Genomic DNA, 23,304 nt, shown 5'->3' with positions numbered 1-23,304 from the left:
ATATTCGCAAAAATATTTTCGACCCTTCCGGCGCGCGGGTGCGTGTGGAATATTCCGGGGGAGCGTCCGCCGCCGGCGCCGCGCGACGAATGCCTATCGAGCGTAAACAAGGTTGCTGTCTGACCTTGTTTACGCTTAACTGCCGCATGCCGCTTCTCTTGTCCCCCCCCCGGCGTCGCGGGAAATTTCTCAATATTCAGAAATTCGTGTTACGTAACTGTCGCCAGCCGCAAAATACGCCCGAGACGAGTACAGCATTTACATTTTATCGAAAAACGGCTGTAACGAGCAACTTACACACGGAGAGAATTTTCTCTTGAAATTTACCCTGAAATCATGGTAGTTGTGGGACAACGCATATGTACCACCAAGAATTTTATTACATTAAAATATATAAAATATGTTTGATTAATTTTACTAAAAATATATCTAGGGAATTTCAATGAATTTTCAAAATTTACCAATCCGCTTGGTAATTTTTATCACGTTGTTTGTAAAATGTCTTTTGTATATTTTAAAAATTCCTTGGTTGCCAATAAGTTGTCCCAAGTTTGTAGTGAATTTAAGGGTAAAATATAACAAAAAATTCTCTCCGTGACAGCGCGAGAAAAAGGAAAAGAAAGAGAAAAATAGGTAGCGAGTAAAATAATAAAATTCAACTGAAATAGAGGCAACGACTGATTTTTGCGATTTAAATAACGTAACGCGATCTCAGCGAATTCGTCAAATGCCCATATTTTCACATTAGAATGGTTCAAATCGATTGACGTTAACAGACAGCGAGGCGCGATATTTTTCCGTTATCGGTATTCTACGAGTTTAATTCATAAGAATTTTATGCTTAAAATCGCTGTCTTGATAGCACCTCCATCGTCATTTTTTTGCCGCAAGTATTTTTGGCTGTTGTTCGTATAAAATACAGGATCTTCACAGAAAGACGTGACGCTTTTGAATGACAGTATTTATGCCATTGCATTGCATACATTGACGATTTTGGCGTTATTCCTGACAGCCTGAGAGTTTGATGCTATATAAAAACATCTTCAATATATACGAGATCCATTAACCACTGTTATATCCGAACGTCCACGGAAATTGCTCGCCACTTCTTCGAGAGCTGCGGTAGAAATCTCCTCTACAACGGGGTTCGAATGTTGGTTTTCAAATTCTCGATTGTGCGAAAATTATTTTGGTATATAGACGATCCTTTTCGGATATTTCAATAGATGAAAATCACAAAGATTTAAATCCGGTGAACAGGGAGAGAGAGTATGTTCGAGATACCCCGATTAAAGATTTAAAAAAGATTACTCTCTGTTGATTACTCATATTGAATATGTTTTTAAACAGCTGTCAGGAATTGTGCAACACCAAAATCATCAATGTACGTACGTACGTGATGCAGTAGCATAAGTGCAGTAATTAAAAAGTGTTGCATTTTTTTACGAAGACCCTGTAAGTCTGACACATCCCGCATGCGTGACGCAGTGTTCTTTATATATGCGTATATAACAAACATCAAAATTACAACATCAATTGAAACATCAATTTAGAAAGACCAAACCCACGGTAGAAACGTCTTGGCGATTAACAGAATGATAAATTTATTTTGCCAGTGAATAGAATAACAATTAAAGTAATTTAAATCGACCGTAACTGGCAATATATAACGTCTTTACCGATATGAACATTGAAAAATTGTGAGCCAACTTGGTTTGTCGGATTCACACAGCACATTTTCAGATCATCCTCGAGACATTATTAATTTCGACCATAGGTTTTGGTCAGTTGATGTAATTTCTAAATTCAATAGTTTAAATTTTTTTATTGCGAAAAAATATTACCCCAGCCAGGGTCCACCCAGTCTTGGCGATTAATTGACCAAAACCAACGGTCGTACTATCGCGATAATTATAACGATAGCCAGTTAGGTCGAATAAAAAGTCTTCGCTGTTAATTACGTTAATTATTCACTGACGAAGTAAAAGTTACTTTTATTCGGTTTGAAGGTGTCTCATCAGTTCGATCGGCAGATATACATCATCGACACAAATCACGATTCGGCGATTGTAATTTCCTTTTCCAACGAGAATAAAGAAAGGGAGAGGGAACGGGAGAGCAATCAGCTGTAGCACTGTCGACACAGATGCCTCAAAGGATGCGTGCGGAATTCCCAACCTGTTGAAGTCCCCGAAATCATCGTTTCCTATACGGAGTGCGCGCCCCAGCGAGTCGACGACATTCGGATTTCAATCCAATCGACGTGGAAGAGAGGGTGTCTAAAGGAGCGAGAGAATTCTTGTCGAGTGGCGGCGCACGCGGAGATTGAATTTTCGGTTTTCTCGAATCGCCACACCACCGCGTCGCCGCAAATTCACCCCTTTTGCGCTCCAAGCTGCGCTCTCGCGAATTTTCGCCCCCTTGATTTGCGCATCAATCCCAATCGCTCGAGTCACCCTCGACCACCCACTCCTCCCCCTCCCCTCCTCTTGCCTTCGTCACACCGCCGCGCCGTTGCCTCCCTTCGGTCCGTCGCGGTGCATTTAAATCGACTGCTTAAGTTGACTATACACTAATCTCGTAATTCATTTACATATTTAACGCGCGCGTCGTCGGCGGCAAAGTTCGTTGTCCGGGGTGAGAGGAAACAGGAGGGTGTGGCGAAGGAAACGCGACGAAAGGGGGTAACTATAGTTATATGCATGTGTGTACTTGTCGGCCCCATCTCGGTGAACCGTTAACTTCTTTAATTTAATAACGCGCGAGACGGGACGGTAGTTATCGCGTCGAAGACGAAAATAAATGGGACGAAAGTGTCCTTGATCGTTTTATTTAAATCTCGCTCGTCGGGGCGTTTTTCGAAATGAATAAAACTCGATCTACGGTCGGACGCGTGTCACGCGAAGCCGCTCTCGTTAGTCCCTATGCAACTTTGATAACTCCAAGAAGTTTACTCCCAGTCGTTACCTGACTGAACGATATCGATTATCGTCCCGACGTTCTTGTTCCAGAGGTGGGAGAGAGAAAGAGAGAGACGAGCTTCTCGAGCGGGAAGAACGGGACGTCTCGCCTCGCCTCGCCCCTCGGCCTCGATCCAGGACGATGGAAATACAAAATCGCCGTCGCATCGGTTTCCGGCGGGGCTGCGGAGAGAGTGGCAAAGGCTCTCCGTATATGTATGCGCACATATATTTCCTATTGGACAGCGTCAGGAAATTAAGCGGGGCGGTCTCGAGGGCGACGTTCGGACCTCAAACTTCGGCCGGGGGAACTTTTCTCGGCATTGTGCCTAGATTTATCTCTTCCCGAAGTGTCGAACTGCTTTCGGGAGAAGAGCCGCGGCACCAAGAAATATATTATTGCCGCCCGTGACTGGTGTACAAACGTAGTTCGCCCATCAAGGCAAAGACAGGGGAAGGATCAGGAGAAGTCGGGGGAAGATGGAAATTGTCGGTGGTGTAAGTGATCGATGACGACAATTAGATTGATAATAGTAATTTGTCAATAATTCAATCGCGACAACTTCCTTTTACACTTGTCGTTTATTATTTACTAACATCTGGCAATATACTTTTCTTCGTAGCTTCTGAATCTTTTGTTGAAAAGGGATCGTATACGTGACGTTGCACCAACAGATTTATTTAATTCGAGTGCCGTGTGGGAAGAAGAGAGGACAGATTTCTCGACGTTCTACTCGGCGAGATGAGAATCTAAATTATTCACACATTTATTCCCTGCTTGTGTGCTTCGTCTACATACTTGGTAGTGTATTGGCCACTGGGATCGTACTTCTTCTTAAGTTGCTCCCAAGTTTCCGGTTTCTGAAATAAAGTGAAAGATCGAATAAGCAATCGCCCTTCTACCTTCCGTAACAAGTACGCGTAACAGGATTACATTTTTATCGAAGATGTGTCGTTAGTTACATCCATGTAAATATATAATAAAGCCCGGGCATAAAGGTTTTTTACCCCGAAAGGTTTTTCTTCTTTTATCATTTTAAAACACTTTGCATCGAGAAATAACGCACTGAGATAAAGCTGTATCATTACTATAAAAGCGTCACCGTGTGATTCGGTCAATACTTGCGCAATAATACGCAATTGTAAAAATACGATAAAATCAACAATTTCAAAGACAATCTCTTATATACATTGTAAAAGCCCTGCGTAAAAAATATCCTTAACGTTTCAAGAATCGCTGTGAAATGGATTCAAGACGAAAATGCCTTGAGACGATCCCCTTAAAACGATCGGAATGACTGCCCACTCGGGGGTGAAATCAGTTCTCGAAGGAAGGGCTCGGATCGAAGGGAGGTTCGCACAACGCCGTTAAATTATTTGGCTACGGATGCGAAAGTTTTCCCGGGCGTGGTTCGCAAACGAATCACGGGGACACCCCCTGCCACAGCGGGGCATCAGCCGCTGCCACTCGGCGGCGAGAGAGGGTTAACCCGTCTCTGCGTGTGAAAGTCAAACTAGTTCCGCGGCATTTAAACCGCCTCGACGTGTCCCACGAGCGTTCCCCACTCCCACCGGGCATCAACTCATTAAGCAGACCTCGCGTTTAATTAGCCCGGTGAAAAGTGACGGGCAAAGCGTGCGCGTTGGCGCGAGCGAGCGAGCGAGCGCGTACCTTGTTGACTAGATACCGGACGACCTTCTCGGTGCCCTTCTTTTGCTTCTCGGTGCATTTACTGCACTCGGTCGACAGTGCGTCCGGAAGGGTTTCTGAAATGAAGAGAAAGAAAATTTACAAGAGCGAATTCAGCTCAGGGACGTGACTTCGCTCTGCGCGAAGTCGAGAGCTCCGTTGGAAGCGGCTTATAAAATTGCGCGCGGTAAAGATATTCTTCAAAAAAAAAAAAATATATCAGAGTCGCTTCCCTTTCATCTTTTTTCTCTCCCGCGATATCGAAAATAAATTCCTTTCTTTTTACGTCGATAAATATTAGCGGACAGGCCATGCCATAAAACCATTTCTCGCTACGGAGTTCTTCTCGCTATATAGGAGTTCATAATGACGCGTGCGTGTTATTTCTCGAATACTCGATGTCCCGCCGGATTTGTCCCGGGGCTCTTTTTGCCGCCACCCCCGCGTCATTTATGCGCCAGCTGCTCCGGTCAGCTGACTCCCCGTACACCCCCGCATATCTCTCGTGAATTTTCTGAGACAAGACTATATATCCTCGGTAACGTATTACCGTCCATCGTATACGTTTTATCTCGCGACGGGGTAGCGCGCCGAGGCTAAAAAGAAATTGGGAAAAGAAGCGAGACGATAAAACGTGATTCTAACGTAGAGAAATAAATCGCGCCGCCGCCGCGCCGTCGCGACAAGTATAATTAATATAATTCGCGGGAAATGTGTAATCCGCGGGAATATACGCCGAGCAAATAAATTGGTCTCTATAGTCCCACGTGTGCGCACAGTTCTCGACTCCGTGCGGGGATATTTTTGCGCGAGGCAAAGTTCTCAAACGCTAAAAGAACCGACGCGTCCGTTGTTCGCGACGCTAAACCGCGAACGTACGCGCAAAATGTCTCGCGACCGAGGTATACTTTTTGCCGAAATCTCCTCGGCCGCAGCTTCTGTAGCGTATTATTCATATCTTGAACTGAAGCGACACGTATGTACGCGCGCGCGCGCGCTTCGTACATATGTAACATCGTTAACGAAACGACCTCGGATCGCGCATCGTTCGACGAGATGAGACACGAGACGGGACGCGGTGGCCATTAGTGCCAAGGATGATCCTCCGGCGCATTAGAAAGCGTGTGAAAGACCGTCATTACCGTCTCATTTCATCGAGCCGCGTTATCGCGCCAAATGCATGGACATCAGACACGTTTTATTCCAGACGCTCGTTCGGATGTACTTCTTTTTTTATTTCTGCCTTTGTTGTTGCATCGCATTACGAGAATTATATTTTATTGAAGCACCCCGATTTTAACCCTAGCTCGCCAAATTCCAGTCGAGTAGACCGCTAAACATTTTTCGGTTTTCTACACTGAAAAAAAAAATTTGTTGTTTGCAAGAAAATAGATTTCTTGGAATTTAGTTTCCTTAAATTCAAAGAAGTATCGGGTAGATTTAAGAAAACATTTTTCTGAGTTTTAAAATATTTTCTCGAATCATACCTAATACCTCTTTGAATTAGAGAAACTAAAATCAAAGAAATTTGTTTTCTTGCAAATAATAACTTTTTTTCAGCGTAGGTTTCACATAATAATAAAATTTTCTAGTTTCCTTGTAATACGTTCAGTTTAAATTCAAATCATTTTCTTGACCTGATGTTATCATAAACATATCTTATTCAGACTATGTATTTCCAATTCCTACATTACAAGCGTAAAAATACCGATTAGAATGAAAATAACGCGACAAAGTCGAGCGGTCTCACGGACTGGAGTGTGGCGAATTAAGGATGACTCGAAAATAAGCGTGGCCTAGAGTTAACGTTCGGATCCAGAACGAACGAGACAACGAAATTATGATAGTAATAATTAGTAAAATCTCGGGGGGAAAAAAAGCTCACCTTTAAGCTCCTTGCCGTCAGGCGTGCAGTTTCCCTTTTCCAGCAAGCAGTTTACATAGTTTCTGAGCAAACGGTCGCTCGCCAAAATCGTGTCGAGGTCGATATTGTCATACTTCGTCGTGTATACCTTTTCCTCTGCCAGAGCTACCGCTACCGCGAGGAGGAACAGTGCCAGGACCTAGATAGGGCATTAGAAAATTCCTTAGAGATACGAAAGAGTTATACATCCGGAAACCTAGACAGAGTGTATCCCGATATATGGACGTGTTTACGCTCTCATAAGAGTATTAGAGACTGAATGAGGTACGAAACACCGCCTTTTTGGGATCCCACGGGGATCTGGGAAAGGGGGGGCTAATTAACCCGGAAGACACCGCGATTCTACGGTCATAAATACGTCGGCCGCGACTGTGAACAAAGTGTCAGAATGGCCTTCGGAATGGCCCCGGCTCGCCGGGCTAAATGTCGCGTGTGCATATATGTGACTAAATGTTTACCGCCGCGGCCGAGCCGGCTTGCGTTCATAATCACCGAGCTGCCGAAACGCAGAATCGCATGCGGGCGTGATGTGAATATCAACGAGCGGGTGCGTATACCTTTTACGTACGCGTTATGTACCGCGCTCCGTGTGCGCGCGCTATGGAAATTCCTCTGGACCCATCGAAAATAGAAATAGCGGCGGGACCCCTACATCAGGCTTACGGAAAACGGGAGCAGCGAACCGAGTCCGCGCGCGTGCATGCACGTTGCACGCCTCATTAGTAGGTAAAAACTAAAAACAGAGCGGACGGCCAGTGGCAATTCAATTATACGGAATGTGTCAAACGATTTCTCCAAACGCGATTACGTGGAGCGTTAAGAGACACTTCTGTCGCGTTCCTCGGAATCCGCGTCGCGCGCGGAACGTCAAAACATAGTTTCTGCGCGATACGGCGAAATAAGTAGCGAATCTCGGAATATTCATTCGTCTCTTTTCGTCTTGGAGGCAATTGATTTTCGGAAATTTCATTAGCGTAAGTTTGTACTTATTTAAATTAGTCGTCGACAGATTACGATACACATTTCATGTTGTTATCTAGGTTGTTATCTTAGAATAATCTAGATTCATACGCGAATGTTGCACGAAAAGAAAATCGAACGATCAATGTCACGCTGTGAAAAACGAAAAAGCACATCGCGCACTCTCGTATATGTATATACACTTGTTCTTTTAGCTTCAAGTCATAAAGTGACATTGACCGCTCAAATTTCGAGATACCAGTTTAGCGGCTGTGTTATTCAATTCACGGTTCTTGGCGGTAGTTGAAATGAATTTTCAACTCGTAAATTAAAATAGATTCAATCGATCTAAAAAAATTAAGAATTTAAAATTTATTCTGGTCTATTCAAAGAATAGAAAAATTTCTTTTTATCTTATGTATGTGATACTCAATCTTGTAAAGTTGGTATAAAAAGTTGTCAAGTAATTTTTATATAAGTCAACATCAGGGACTTAATATTCTTGAACTTGGTCTTTTTTTTTTAAATTTGTAGTTTAATTCGTCGAAAATGCAAACCGCAACACTTTCAACAAGCTGGTTCAAACTCAAAAGCAAGGGGACTCTCTCTCTGCACCCTTCCCTGAAGACCTCGGCCAGATGGTTACGCTATTACATAACGGATTAATGCCGGAGAGATAGTTAAGATGTTAATTAGTATATATAGAATGGACCTCTCTCTCTGTCTCTCTCTCACTTTCTCTGACGCGGAGGAAGATATCTACGCGATGTACATGCGATACCCACTATACTTTGGCGAAGGGTAAAGCGCGCAAAGGGCGGCGACCGAAATGATGTTATCCTGCGGGCTCGCCTAGAGATATTTAGCTCTTTCAGTGAAGAGAACACGTGGTGGTATTTAATATATATATGAATATAAGACGGCCGATTGTATGGCGCGTTCATTAACAAATTTCTTGACAAATCGAATAAAAAACTAACGCTACAATAATTTTTCAATTCAAATAAATTTAAAGCTCCACGATTACGTATACCTGGAGTCGGTAAATTAATCGCTCGGCAGCGCTCTCGTTAAATCGAAATTAAAACGTTTTGTTGGGCAAGAGCGGAATACAGACAATGTCGTTCTAGGATGATAACGTGGGAAGGAAAATAATAATTATTCAGCAACAACTTGCATGCCTCCGTAAACGTTACGCAATCGTCACCATTACCACGGGCAGCATTTCCCGACGCCTTTCACTCTCGTAAAGAAATTCTACCTCGTCTCGACCCGAGAGTCGCCCGCGATTTAAGAGAGCACGCTGGCGCGTCGGCGCGGCCACAAAAAAATCCGCGCACGTTTAGCAGCGGATTAACGTGAATTTTTGCGAGGATGTACGGAGAAGACAGACATTGAATCACCGTAGGAGACCCTTAAACGGTCTCCGAGGTCGTTAACGACGTGAAACAGCCTCGATGCACCGAAGAACTTGCACTGCATTATTCACTTTCGGTCTCTCAGGATCGGATTTTCGTTGAATAAAAGGCAGCAATTATAACGTCTATGCGATTCCCACGTGGTGGAGAGAAAAAAAAAGTAAAATATTTAAAAAGTTTAGAAATCAAGAATTGTAATAAGAGAACGGGGATATGTATTATTTTAAATTCCAAATGTCTGTAATTAAGAGAGACAGGTGGCATCGGGAAAAGATATAATATCACTGGACAGATACAAGATAATTACAGGATTATTTAAATGGATACCGGATTATTCAAATTGTCACTGTTTAAAAGAGAGCGAGAGAAAGGCCAAACTACCCGGTCCATATTACACATCGTTATCGTCATTTTCGCAAAAAGCCGAGGTAATAAAATTACACTCATAAATTAACAACACATTAAGTTACCTTCCGAGACAACAGGATAATCAAACGATAAAAAAAACACGAAGGGAGATGAAAAAGGAGATTGTTGTCGCGAAAAAACGACGGCTAATGGAGGGTCGGAGGGTTTCCAAGGATGATACGAGAGGGAACGTAAAAAGATAAGCAACCGAAAAAACGAAGGAAACGAAAAATGAGCAGAGGAGAAAGTTACCGCTTACCTTCATGTTCGAGCAGAGTTATACTACTGATGTCGGCGACGGCGTCGGTCAGCTGTTTTATAGCCGGCCCCCGTTTAACTGGACCCCGAATTCGTCGAATCGGCCTTTACGCGGCCCTCTCTTCTCTTCTCCCTCCTCAAACCTTTCGACGCGACTCTCCGCGAGGAGGACGAAAGGAAAAGAAACGTGCGTCATAGGTATGCAAATCTTAAATATTCTCCTCGCGCCTTTGGTAAATCAACTCCGTCGTACAAATATCGCTAGATATACGCGCCGGAATTTCCGTAATTATATGATTTCAAACTTGTCCCAAACTTTCCACGAATGCTTCACTTTAATTCCATTTCGTATATTTTCTCGTGAAAGTTCCTGACCCCCTGGCCGCGGACACGCGCCGGAAAAAATTATTTCCCTAATTCCCTTGCTATGGTAATTCCGGCCGTTCCTGGAGAATTCCCCCCTCGGGTTTCTCAATCCCCGAGACAGTTACCGTCTAAAAGAATCACAAAACTGTGTGAATGTCGCAGTCATTGAGAGAATTTTGCGTGCAACATTAGAGAACAGGGAGAGAGAGAGAGAGAGAGAGAGAGAGAGAGAGAGAGAGAGAGAGAGAGAGAGAGAGAGAGAGAGAGAGAGAGGAGAGAGAGAGAGAGAGAGAGAGAGAGAGAGAGAGAGAGAGAGAGAGAGAGAGAGAGAAGGGGGGCAGAGCGTCAGCGCTTTTGCACGAACGCGCGCTCGTTAGCGGGATTCAGCGGGAATTGCAAAAATAATATTTGGCCGGCGTTAAGTTAACGGGCGGTATGCTCGTACCTCGTTAACTCCGTCGCTGGCCGCGAGCGAATTATTGCTTCCGTTTCGGTGGCCGCGCGAAAACAGCGCGCGAGAAAAATCACGAATCCCACGCGGATTAGCGCCGAGCGTTGCGCAAACTGCAATAAGGTTTGCGTGACGGACCAATGATGCGTTCTCTCCGAAGGTGCGTGTTGCCGTCCGAAACAATTAACGGCAGAATGCAACCCGAGATTGCGGAATATTTCGCCGAAAGTCTGCACGTAGGAATTACGTAACAAAATTGAGCAACAAACAACTATAATAATAGTAATAATAATAATAATAATAATAACAAAATTAATTTAATACAGCTTTATGAAACGTATTTTTATTAAATCGAGATATCGCGTTTGCGTTTGTATGTTAGAACTCCTATATATTGCGCCTCCCGAGGGCAGTTTTTCCAGCTTAATGAAAATTTGTATTTGTATCATTAATAATGAAAAATTGCATGTAAAATTTTTATATTATTTTACTTATTGTAAAAGTGGCCATCGATCGGGCAACAATTGGCCGTGAAGCCAGTTAAAAAAAAAAAAAAACAATTCGCAACTTTTACTATACGTTATATAATTTATATTGAGCTTTCAGCTATGCGCGTGCCCTGTTTGTCGCTTAGGATTTTATGACTCGTAATAAATTTATCCGATCGTGCATACAATAGGACATGGAATATTGTATTATTAAATCGAGAGAGGCCGGCCGCGTGTGCACCTGTTACGGACATCTCCCGCGTAATCCATATTTTACAAACGCAATATCGATAGCCGCCAGCGAGATATTTCCTTTGTTCCGCCTAGAATTAACATCATTAATAAATTGCAGCATCGAGAATGACTAGCAGCGCTTCACAACGGGCGATCGTGCCCTAAATCGCGTTATTCGCAAAGAACAATCGTGCTGGAGATGCCCGCCCCGTCCGCAAAAAAAAAATACTCTATAAAACTTGCAATGCCGCATCAGCGCGGAGCGCAATTACAATGCGCGCAACTGTCGAAACGCTGGCCAGCTTTTAATCCTATTATTTTCTTTTTATTTTTAAAACGCAAGCGGCTTCCCATAGGCGCGATACTGCAGTTGTAAAAGCCGCGCGCGAGAGTGTCTCAATTTAATTTTTATTTTACCCGACAAATACCTATATTATACCATTATACCTATAACAATGTAACTAATAATTATAACACAAGCAAATTGTTATATTAACAATCCGCATTTCCTGGCAATCTGGAGATCTAATTAACCTAATTGTTTATTATTAATTCATCCGATAGCGTTATTCAAATTAATACACACATATCCGGAACATCCGCGGAACAAATGTGGAAATCAATGGTTGCACATATACGAAGATGGGATATAACCGTTAAAAAAGTGGAAAATTATTATAGGAGGAATTGAAAACGGCAATCAAAACTATCATTTTCATCATCATCGGTACCTTTCAATATAAGTAGGTCGCTGAAATGTGAATTTTAAACGCGCCGATATCTTACGGTAATACCGCTATTATGCCGGTATTATATCATTAGCATTATACGATATATTACGCCGATATGTATGTATAAAATTAATTTATAATTTATTGTAGATTTACAGTGTTTACATCAATATTTTATGAGATCGCAGGAATAATGTGTGGTGTAAATAATACGCCGCCCGCAATATATTCGCAAAGAGATTGCGTGGGATGCGATTCGCCAATTTTGTCGACTCTTTCGCGAAAAGAAAAACAATCGAGTTACTTATTTTATCCCGATATCGATCGTGTATAAGTGAAAAAAAAATACATTTCTTAAATACTAAAGATAAATTTAACCGCTGATCGAATGCTCGATATCGTTAACGTTTCCGCTTAACACGTAAACTCATCAATTTAAAATGAATATAACTATACAAATTCATTCGAAAAACCGGTTAAATTGCCCAAGGTATTTTTGACAGTTTGTTATTCATTGGCGGGGATCAAGATGACGAATGATTCCGCTTTTTCACCTGGCGTATCAAAACTTATGTTAATATTTCCTACGAAACTGAACTTTATCCTTCTTCGACATTATCATATCAAAAAGTATCTGTACGAAACGCGTTTTCCGCACCGCTATCGGCTGGATCTAAAGGTCACTTCAACATCGCGATTTCTTATAGCGACAGCCATAAGCACGCTGTCTGTTTGACGAGATGAATAAAAGTGGCTTATTAGTTATTGTATACGTGCGAAGCAATAACGCGCGAAAATAAATACTTACCTACTTCGGAGAATGAATGTATATGCGTATTTCGCATTCTCTTAGTCGCGAGATATTTATCGCGCTTTTAGCATGATAAATGACGACGTTAAAAACGTCGATTCTCATCAACGCTGAGCAAAAACGACATTACAACACAAAGCAAACACACACTCCGAATGTATATAGCATATTTTCTATACATACAGAAAAAAGTAAATAAAAGAAATAATGAACAAACATCATAGTTTGCTAACTATAGCAAAACTAATTTTTAATATAACCAAAATGAAATTAGTATGAAATAAAAATTTGCCAAAAAGAAATAAATTTAATATAATAAAATATAATATTAAAGAGACGATAAAGTTGTAGCTGATTGCTCTCTCGTCGGAGCTTCCTCTTTCGAAATTAAAAACTGACGGAGTCAATAATTATTACGTAAATGAGATCGATACGGCAGGGAAATATCAAAGTTACACGATGAACGCTGTATATCAAAATGTAGTAGCGCGAAATGTAGAAGTGAAATTAAAGGATAACACCATATGCAGACAATGCACTTTGGAACAGAATGGATATGGCAAACAAAATTGCGATAAGTATGCCTGCAATGACGAGGTGCCGTCTTTTGAGAAAAACTTGAGAAAAGTCCCGTAAAATTAGGGGAATTCCGCGCGTTTCATATGTATTCTCGCGCGAACTTGGAATCACCTGGCCGGCCTCCGTACTTTACCGGCCGGCTTTTAGACACTTTTAGCACAAACCGTGGGGGGGGGGGGTTGAATCCGCGTGCGGAATATTCCATGCGAAATATCCAGACGTAACCCGAGAGCCGCGACCGCGCGCGCCCGCCACTGTGTCCTCGTTCGCTTTGAATTTATTATATATAACTTCGCGCACGAGGGGATGGTGTATACATGTATGTATATATTTCTGTCCAAATACACCCTTCCGCGACGCGCGCGCCTCGGGTCATTCCTACAGAAATTCAATTCATTATGCGCCCCTGTGCCCGTTATTTTATTATGTCCAGACGCCGCAAAAAACCACACCGGGATGCGCGTACTTTTTCCTCCGCGAACGACATCCAGAGTATTTCCGGCGTTGCGCATCTTCCCTCCTCTTTGCCCTCTTTCAACGCTGTAAACAGCGAAGAAAAAAGCACCATCCCTTTAACGCGATTGAAATTTCAATAGCTCCTTGAATAAGAAATATATTGAAATTAATATTTAGGTAAGCGGAGTTTTAGCGCGAAGTTACCGTCATTATTCATGGCTTGAGATGAGCTTCGACGAAACTTTAATCCGGGGCCTTACTAGCGTCTCTAAGAATGCATAATTATGAATCTAAATAAAATATACAATTTTTTACTTGAAATTTTACACTTTTACAACGGAACCTTAAAATTTTTACGACTTCAATCTCTAAATATATACAATTATGAAATCCAAGATACGAAGATTTCTCGTCACGCGTAACTTCGCTACCACTTGAAAAATTGGATCTCGTGTATTCTCTTTTACTTCTTTTTCTCTTTCTTTCTTTTCCACTCCCTTTTGTCCGATATAAATTTACACGCGGACAGAGAATCTGCTCTCGTATATCCCGAGGAGACTTTAGCACGAAATGGACGCGCATTCACGCATACATGATGCATGCTGTCTTGCGGAGACAAAGGTAAGCACAGCTAATATTTGGCACACTGAATGTCTAGTGCAAATTGGCTTACCACATGTAGAGAGAGAGAGAGAGAGAGAGAGGGGAGAAGCATACAATTATCCTAAAATTTCGTCATTTCCTGGTCTATCTTTGGACCATCCAAGAATCAAATTTTCTAAATGGCGAGGCATTAACACAGCTTTCGTGCTATATAATCCGTTAATGATTATAATAATAACGCTAAAATTGCAATTTCCCGATGACTAGACATCGGATTTTTTTATATACAGATTGATGGAAAAGAGCAATTAATAACTAAAATTATGTTATTTATATAATATCCTACATATTTTCTCTCATATATATATACTGCAACATATATGTTAGGTATAAATATGTTGGATATTATAAATAACATAATCGTTATTAATTGCTCTTTTCCACCAATATATAAACATATAAAAACATCACCAACATATAAAAAATCCAATGTCTACCGATGACAAAAGAGAAGGAGAGATGCGCGCAAAAAATTTCACTTTTACGCTATTGGTCATCTTCGCAAACATATTACGCAATTTTTGTGATCGCGTAGAGGATTACGAGGAAAAAAGAGGCCACACGCAAAGCGCGTTCGTAACATTTCTATACCGCTCACGTCAGTCTCTCTTTCATATCTCGCGCATATAAATACAAAGTCTGATGTCAAGTAGGTATATTTTATCAAATAAACATATTGAATAAATCCAAGAAAAAAGACACTGTATATTCAGGAACACGTGCCAATGGTCAATCATAAAATCCAGCAATAAAACCGCAATTTTTATCATCGAGCGACATAAATGTTATCGCATAATGCATAAAACATATGCGAGATTGGATGAAAAAGCTTCTCCCTGCGACTCGTATAGGAAGAAAAATGGGAATTTAAAGCGTAAAAATTGTGAAAGAAAGAACCGGCAAATAGATATAAATGAAACGAGAATTTTGATGCGAATACATTTTGCGAAACTTGAATATTTAATTTCGGGGCAAAGGCGAACGCACACACGCTTCCACATTTAATCCGGGCTCGAGGTGGAAAACGCGAGGAGATTTCACAAATATTTGATATCCGCTATCCAGAAGGATCACGAGTCGAATTCCCGCTATAAGCGGCGATGATCGCTTTATTGTCGGCGATCGTCCATATGCAGACACACATAAGGGAATCGCATTCTCGTTACGTATGCACGGCGCACGGCCGGCCGTTCGGCCCGAGAGCTGCCATTATCGTCGCGATTATGCATATTCAGATAAGCAATCAACACCATTGAGGCTGCGGGCAAGGGTCGCGCAGTCTGAAACAGGGATTTACTCGAGAGCCGCTGGCGAAACGTATATAGCGTATATAGAGAAAGTACATTCTGAATATCGCCTTCCTTTTGCAAAAGCCGGATATGGAAAGCATCGATATTAGAGAAAAGTGCGGATGAAAACCAGCAATCTAAAGATAGAACGCTGCAGCGTCCAAAAATACAGGAAAATGTCCCAGAGGACAAAAATCTTAAAAAAAAAAAAAAAGATTTAATATTTATAAATTAAAAAATATCGTCTTCGTATTTCTCGTTCCTTCTTTCTGACGACCGTAGTACCTAATTACAACTTCCGCCGCGCTTAAACTTTTATCCTTTTAGTCCGACACGCGAATCTTTCGATTCCTGAAAACGCGTTTTCCCCGGGAAGCGTGCATATGGGCGCGACCATAAGGACATTTAATAACCGGGCCAGCATTATCCTAGAAATTGCTCGGCGGCCGCCTGACGCGAGCCAGCCTCGCAATTTCGTTCTCGGCAAGAACGAGCTACTAAATCCTGAGGAAAAGTGTCCTCGCCGGCGTATCGCCGTCAGTCAGATCGCATAATCGGCGATTTTTTTTCCTCACGACGAGCTGACGTATCGTCGTAAGTAGAAAAGAGCCGCGAGGGGAGAAGACGGGAAGACGAGTGGCCGTAGAAGAGAACGAAATATACACCGTGTCTCAGATATTCTCGTTAGTTAGCTGTTAGAGGGGAAAAAAAAAGAAAGAAGAAATCCTGGAATTTTTAAAACGTGAGGAAAATCGTCCGCGCGCGCGCAATCCGGTTGACGGAATAATTTGTATAATTGGAATAAGAGACGCGAGAAGAAATTTCAAAAAATACCTAGAAGAATGTGATTTATTTTAACACCAAAGTATATACCACACGTTTGAACTGGTTTAATTAAAAATAAAAGAGATTCGATGAATTAAGCTCCAAAGCTCCGCGAGTAGACAAAGAGAGAGTATAGAGAGAAGTTGTGTTCCTTATCTACCGTTACACGATTCACTCCGCGCTCACGCGGAGGCATTTAACGTTAAAAATTGCGAGACCGTGAAGTAGAAATTCGCTGAGAAATCTGCGACTGACGCGGGGAGCGCGCGATAGCTCGGGCACCCGGTATAACGTTTTAATTTCGCGGAAAATCTGACGATGTAATTTCTGGAATAGGACGACGCCCGGCAATTGTTTCAGCCGGCTTTCACCTCCCGCATTATTCATGAGTCCGACCCCTCCTTTTTTCGCCAACAAGAAGAACGACACCCCTCTCCCCTCTTCGCTCCTACCGGTTTCTTCGCCCTTGTTTGATTCTTTTTCTCTTTCCCTCCGGAGATGATCATTTTTGTGGAGTCTTCAGTTCATAGGCAATATTGCATTCGGACATTATTAACCTTTGCATTAACCTCGGGGGGGAGGAGATCAATAATCCCCTCCTTCCTATGTATATTTCTCAATTCTTTATATATAAAATCTGAAAGAATTCATCAGAATTATACGCGAGAAGGAAGATTATTGAAAAAGAATATATTTTATGTACGCAAATATCTATCTTTTTGTACATAGCTTCAGGGCTGAATTTAACGGAAATAATGAAGAAAGTTACAAACTAATACAAACCTTGTCGTACTTCAATAATTCTCTTTATTAACTGAGTTGGTATATAATATACCATCCATTTGTTTCAAATTTCAAATGCGAAGCTTCGATTGTTTCAGATACGATCTCGCTCTATTTGTAAATACTTTCATAATGCCCTGGCGAATCACATCAGTTTGTTCTCTTACAAAAGCGCGAGCGCACAAACGCACAATACTCTGATAAAAGATATATTAATTTACACATTGTTTGTAGATGCCTTGTATCGCGTGTGTTTGTAGCGTGGCCGCTACACGGTAGGTGTAGCGCAAATCCAAATTAGTCATGAACCAATTTTAATTGCGCTAATTGTCATAATTTCCACGGAATTCTGGTCCACCGTCGCGAATGCTGAGTTGCTCAGTTGCCGGAAATCGTTGTAATTTCGGAACAGGGAGTACGCGCAGAACAGCATTTTCCATTCTCCGTAGAATTCCATAATGATATATATCACCTCTCATAATTCCCTGAGGAGACTTTATGACCCTTTTTCTGCGAGACACAGAGTATCCCTTTCTTTAAAAAGACATGTAAAGTCGATACTTGACATCGAAATTAATTGAATGTGCAATTTCGAAAAGGGCACATTTCTTGACTTATACGTTTTTTCACTAATATGTACTCTAATGGTATATGATAATACCTTTAAAATATTTTTCTTTCATATTCTATTGTGATTTGACCCTAAAATGCAAATTGTAAAGTTTTGTATCACACTGGGTACAATAGTTTAAAATTAAATCAATTTTCTCTCATTCCTGGAAAATTTTAATTTTCAGAGATGTGCTCTTTTCGAAATTGTACATTTAATTGTTGTCGCTTTGCCGATTGATTCTCTCGTTTCGTTCGCTTCGTCAGCAACGCATATTTTGACAGTTATGTATATCGAAGAATTAATAGTGGCATTAGTAATATTAATTAACAGTGTAATATTAATTTAAATATTCAAGCATTTAAACATTTAATTGAAGTATTTTAGCATTTGCTTCTACATTGAAATTCTGATTATATTATAATTATATTAGTTACCTTTTTGTTTTTAATTTGCTAATAAAAATTTAAAATTCTTGATCTTTTGATTATAGATACCTACTGGTTGTTAAGTAATCTTAGGAGCAAAAAATTTTCCCTTCAATTTAATCAGTTCCATTTACTGCAAAAAGAAAAGAATAATTATCTCTGATCTCCGTTTTATCTGGATCTCTTAGCTTTGTACTGTTCTAGTAAAACATAAAAATAGATGGACCGATTCAAAAATGTATATAAAGAGCAGCATTTTCATGATAATAAAGTAAAATTTATCGCAAAAATGTCTGAACGTATCCAGACCGTTTCTCACAACAATTTTACGATAGATCTCATATTTAATTATTTTACTAACCATCTTATGATATATAGCAGCTGCTTTATGCGTACAATATAATTCTATCGTGTATCGCGTAACGTTATATCCCACTTCTTGTTTTATTCCTATATATCTTATCGAATCTCGAGATCCTAAAGAAGAAGCTGAAGAAGCCGCAAAGGATATCGCCTCGAGCTTTCCTTTTCTCTTTCACATATTTCCATCAGGCAAAGGCCGGATGAAAATCCCGAAGAGGCCCATTTGTTCTGTGCGCCGCGTATTTAAATCCCTGTTGCACTTGCCGAAGGGATTCCATCGCGCCTTACTTCGATTGGAAAGCTTTTATTTCCCTGCATTTTCGTCACGTTTCTCCTTCTCAGTTCGGCAAAAGAATTTTTGAATTATCACGTTATCCTTTTATTTGCAAAACGTTATTAATTATTCACGCTGTTACGTCACACTGTTATTAATTTGCTATTGCTCGCAAAGGGATGCCTCTGATTATTAGCCTTGGGCACAATATCGAGTATCAATACTCGCACACCCGACGATAAATATGAAATAAATGCCACATCGATATATAGAGAGATTTAAACATTCCCGAGCGCATAGTCAGCAGTTACCGCTCACCGCTCACGAATCGCGTTTACATGCTAATAGACGTTTACGAGCGATCGATCGGTGCAGTTTCCTCAGCAGTTGCGACCTCGCCGAGGCACTTCGCAACGCGACAAGTTAAATTAATAAGCCCTACATAGTCGAGTGCTCATGGCTTTATTCGGTCGAACGGCGAGAAGACGTCATAGTAGTGCGACGCGTGGCTATTGCAATTCCCGCCCGACTCTCGTTAGCGGTGCAGTTAGCAACGTACAGCTTCGCAAACGAGGCGAACCGCAATCCTAAAGCGTTACGATTTCTCCCTTCGGCGGGAGAGCGAAAGGGCCGACGCGAAACGAAAACAGCTCGCGCACGTTGCGAGCGCGCGCGAGAGAGTCCTTTTTGGTCCTCTCTCGCCGCAGGATAATCAGTTCGGCGAAAGCGCGCGTTTCGTCCTTTCATTACTCGTAAATACGTATTAGCGCGCCTTTTCCGCACCGATGCGTTTTCTCAAACAGCACAAACGGCGTTTAATTTCGCGAATTAAGAGTAACGAAGAACGGGACGAAAAAATCCTTGTAACTCTAATCGAGTAATTTTATTAAACTAAATATATATCTACATTAAATTTTTAATATAATTTTTTATATAAAATGATTTCTGCGTGTCTAAGGAAAAGAGGTTGAACACGAGATCCTCGCGCTAATGCATTTACGCGCGAGTCTTGAATGAAAATTTCCTAATTATACTGTTATAAATTTTATTTCCAATTTTATATTGACGCCTGCAAAATCTTATAATGAGAAATAAAAGATATATCAAATTGTACGCTCTATATAATGATGGTAATGAGTAAAAAGAATATAAAGATCTGATCCTTGAGATTTCGCAATTGCATTCCTTCTTTAAAGTATTAAATTGGGACTTTATTAAGTTTTTTCCTTGGAAACTTAAACATTAATTATACAGTTATGTGCAAAATAATAGCACCGGCTGAAAAAATAAAGAAAATTCCAAATTTAAAAGTAATTAACTGAAAATTACTTTATTTTATTTATTAAATATACATCAATTAATATATATATATATATATATATATATAGAAACATAACATCTCATTATTACAAAAAGATAACAATGAAAAAATAGAACTTTGTTAAAATTTAGAATGTTCTTCATTTTTTTCAGAAGGTGCTATTATTTTGCACATAACTGTATATTATTATTATTTATTTTTAGTATTTTATTGACAAATATTTACAATTCAATTTTGCAACCAATATATAATTTTATAAATATAATATAAAAACCTGTTCAATAAGGACACCAGAAAATCAACGATCTGAAACAGAAAATATTTTCTTCTGAAATAAAAGAACAGCAATTCTCGTGAAATAATTTTATTCTCAATATTAATAGATATACGCGTAATTATGGCACTCGGAGAGATCTTGACGATTATTTTAATATCATTTTATTCAACTTTTTAATAATAAGTAAAATAATTTAAAAGACCATCTACATCATAATTTTAAAATCCTGCTTCGAGTAAGACGAAGGATTTGCAAACAATCTAATAATAAAATATCATTTTCGAGTAAGATTGCTACATTTCTATATAAATTTCCAATGAATATAAGTGATCAATTAACAAATACTATACAAATTATAGTACTCATAGATTTTAGTAGATAATTATCATCATTTTCAGATATTATCAGATAAATAACTGAAAAAATTAAATTTGTGGTTAAATAAAAATTACCTGCAATCGTTGCCATTACGGATCCCAGGGATTTTGCAAACCTTAAAAATATACATTCGGTGTATTAGTCATTGAGTAATGTTGATCACACATATTCTGCTAAACTTAACGAAATCAGAAGTAGCAAATTGCATATCATAGCATTCATAGATCTTGGTGATTATAGAAACATCATTTAAGACAAAGTTCAAAATATAAGATAATGTAAAGAAATACAAATACCTTCGTTTAATTTCAAGATACCCTTTCATTCGAGATTTGCAGGCAACCTAAGTAATGAAAAAAAAACTGTATTAGTTAAGATTGCTATTTTCTGCTGAAATTTCAGGCTGATTTAAATAAAGATCAATATAGTAAATACTATAAATCATGTTGTTCATAGATCTCGATGATTACCCATCATCATTTTTGACGTTCATGTAATAAAACAAAATTCCTTCTCAATCAAACGCAAATATGAATTTCCTGCGACAAGCACGTCTATAACATTTCTCTATTACGATTACATATCGCTCATTTTGCTGCAATAACGATATGACTCACAAATTGTCATTTTTCAGTTATTTGCAAAACGAAGAACAGATCTTTGGATTTTTGAATGAAGCGAGCTAACGACGCTTTTTATTCCTCTATAATCAACTTAACGTTAAACCTAAATTGCACTAAAAAATAATATAGCAAAATTTTTACGATTCAAAATATCTATACTCATTTTCTGAAAAACTTAATTTTTCGAGTTGTTGCTGCAGCAAGTGAGTGATACTTACGTATTCCTTTTTTTTTTTTTTGTTTGCTCCTTTTAGGTTAAGAGCGTTAGTGCGCCTTCAACCCTGCCTTTGGGTTATATAGCACATTACGTATTCCTGCATAGATAATAGGTTATGCGCCGTATGCATCGACCGTATTAAAAGACGATCATTTGCAAATAATACTGTGCTGCAAAGGCGTTTGATAATTCGGAGTACATTACGATTGTAAAATATATATTCTGATACAGTGGACTGTTAAAAAAGAAGTCGGATAATAAAGACTAAAGTATATACCACGTGCTCCAGCATGCTCCAAGCTCCAACAAAAAAAGACGACCACACCACACCGACGGCGCTGGAGCTGGACGGCGCCGACCACAGACCACACGCAACACGCAACGAACACCAACAAGAGAAAGGATTTTTCAAGATGGCGGGGAAAAACGTCCCCAACTATATCATACGTAGAAGGAATGCAGCACTCGTCTTCGATCCCGACGCTGCGCCGCAATCGACACGAGATGAAATTAATTCCAAGCGCGTATTTTCAAACGGTATCGATTAAGGTAGGCGTCGCGCTACGTGCTAGTCACGTGTGACTGTTTGTAGGTTTTTACGTTCAGAAATATATTTCAGGCAATTTTTGCTAAGGGAAAAATAATTTTATGACGTATGGTGTAAAATTTCATACGTGACAAAGTATGTTACTTTTTTCCAAATTATGTGATTTTTTTCATTTGACTCGATCCGTTTTGATCAGCTGATCATGCGGGTCGTCGAGAAAGGTTACAAGTGCGAGAAAAATACTTTTTGATTGAATTTTAACAATTGAGAAAGAGTTTCAAAACGCATGACAGGGGTGTCAATCACTATCCACGTCGGCTAAAGAAAGACGAGCCCCATACCCTGCAACTACAGTGATTAGCCAGCGGCGTTATTGCCAAGTCTTCCTGAGTCTTCCCAACCTCACCTCGACCAAAAAATGTCTGCTCGATTACCGCGTTTTCACTAAAATAAACTAAAAAATTAGCAGCGAATCTCCGGTAAACTATATATTTTATACGGTTGCATCGGATTCTTCGAAATCTAATGTACAAAAAGCAATGTTCTTTCTCACTTCGTCTAATCGAAAAATGCGAAAATATGTGATTGAAACCGTGATAGAGCCTTTTTTTCTGGCCGTCTGTATGAAGTAATGCAAACGTTGTGATTTTCGAGATCGATTTTCTAGAGTAAATATAGTCGGTAAGGAGCCACAGAAAAAATCGACTGCAAAGCGGATCATATAATTTGATATAAAATCCGAAATCGAAAACTTTATCTAATACATGCCCTGACGAGACGACTACCTTAAGAACGTTAATTTAACGCTATTTGACTAAAAACGTGAATTTTATCCGCATATGTGTGCATATATATATGAATTAAATAGTTAAGCAGTCGCATATACTGATCCATCAATTATTTCGTACGCGATAGAAACAGATAGAAACACCGAGCGCGCCATATTGTCGGCCACCAAATGGGCGCGTTCGA

The 23,304-nt window shown here is 40.1% G+C and overlaps 1 protein-coding gene and 1 long non-coding RNA gene across 4 annotated transcripts; both read right to left on the bottom strand.

Annotated features, from left to right (window-relative positions):
* Positions 1-3,523: 3,523 nt before the first annotated feature.
* LOC143893260 (ejaculatory bulb-specific protein 3-like) lies at positions 3,524-9,777 on the bottom strand. The gene is made up of 4 exons (XM_077398456.1): positions 9,620-9,777; positions 6,536-6,713; positions 4,633-4,727; positions 3,524-3,821 (listed from the first exon to the last, which is right to left on the bottom strand). Exons 1-4 carry the CDS (start codon positions 9,623-9,625, stop codon positions 3,720-3,722), a joined length of 381 nt encoding a protein of 126 aa, XP_077254582.1. The 5' UTR covers positions 9,626-9,777; the 3' UTR covers positions 3,524-3,719.
* A 5,014-nt stretch (positions 9,778-14,791) lies between these two features.
* LOC143893261 (uncharacterized) lies at positions 14,792-22,312 on the bottom strand. Of its 3 annotated transcripts, none has more exons than XR_013255753.1 (7): positions 22,063-22,312; positions 21,242-21,288; positions 21,020-21,060; positions 20,565-20,596; positions 18,342-18,465; positions 17,295-17,828; positions 14,792-17,148 (listed from the first exon to the last, which is right to left on the bottom strand). It is a non-coding gene; the product is annotated as an uncharacterized LOC143893261 (long non-coding RNA). The 3 variants fall into 3 exon arrangements; XR_013255752.1 differs by having other exon boundaries at positions 17,295-17,804; positions 22,063-22,309; XR_013255751.1 differs by lacking the exon at positions 18,342-18,465 and having other exon boundaries at positions 14,793-17,148; positions 17,295-17,804; positions 22,063-22,286.
* Between the last annotated feature and the right edge of the window lie 992 nt (positions 22,313-23,304).

The sequence above is a fragment of the Temnothorax americanus genome, unplaced genomic scaffold (assembly GCF_048541705.1).
Source record: "Temnothorax americanus isolate GAGA-0224 unplaced genomic scaffold, ASM4854170v1 Scaffold12, whole genome shotgun sequence".
Lineage (NCBI taxonomy): Eukaryota > Metazoa > Arthropoda > Insecta > Hymenoptera > Formicidae > Temnothorax > Temnothorax americanus.
The sequence above is the reverse complement of the archived record's forward strand: the minus strand, read 5'-3'. Positions and strand labels throughout refer to the sequence as shown.

Coding starts and splice junctions, on each gene's coding strand:
- LOC143893260 (XM_077398456.1), bottom strand. Junction 4,728..6,535: donor TGACGGCAAGGAGCTTAAAG/GTGAGCTTTTTT, acceptor TCTTCATTTCAG/AAACCCTTCCGGACGCACTG. Junction 3,822..4,632: donor TCCGGTATCTAGTCAACAAG/GTACGCGCTCGC, acceptor ACTTTATTTCAG/AAACCGGAAACTTGGGAGCA.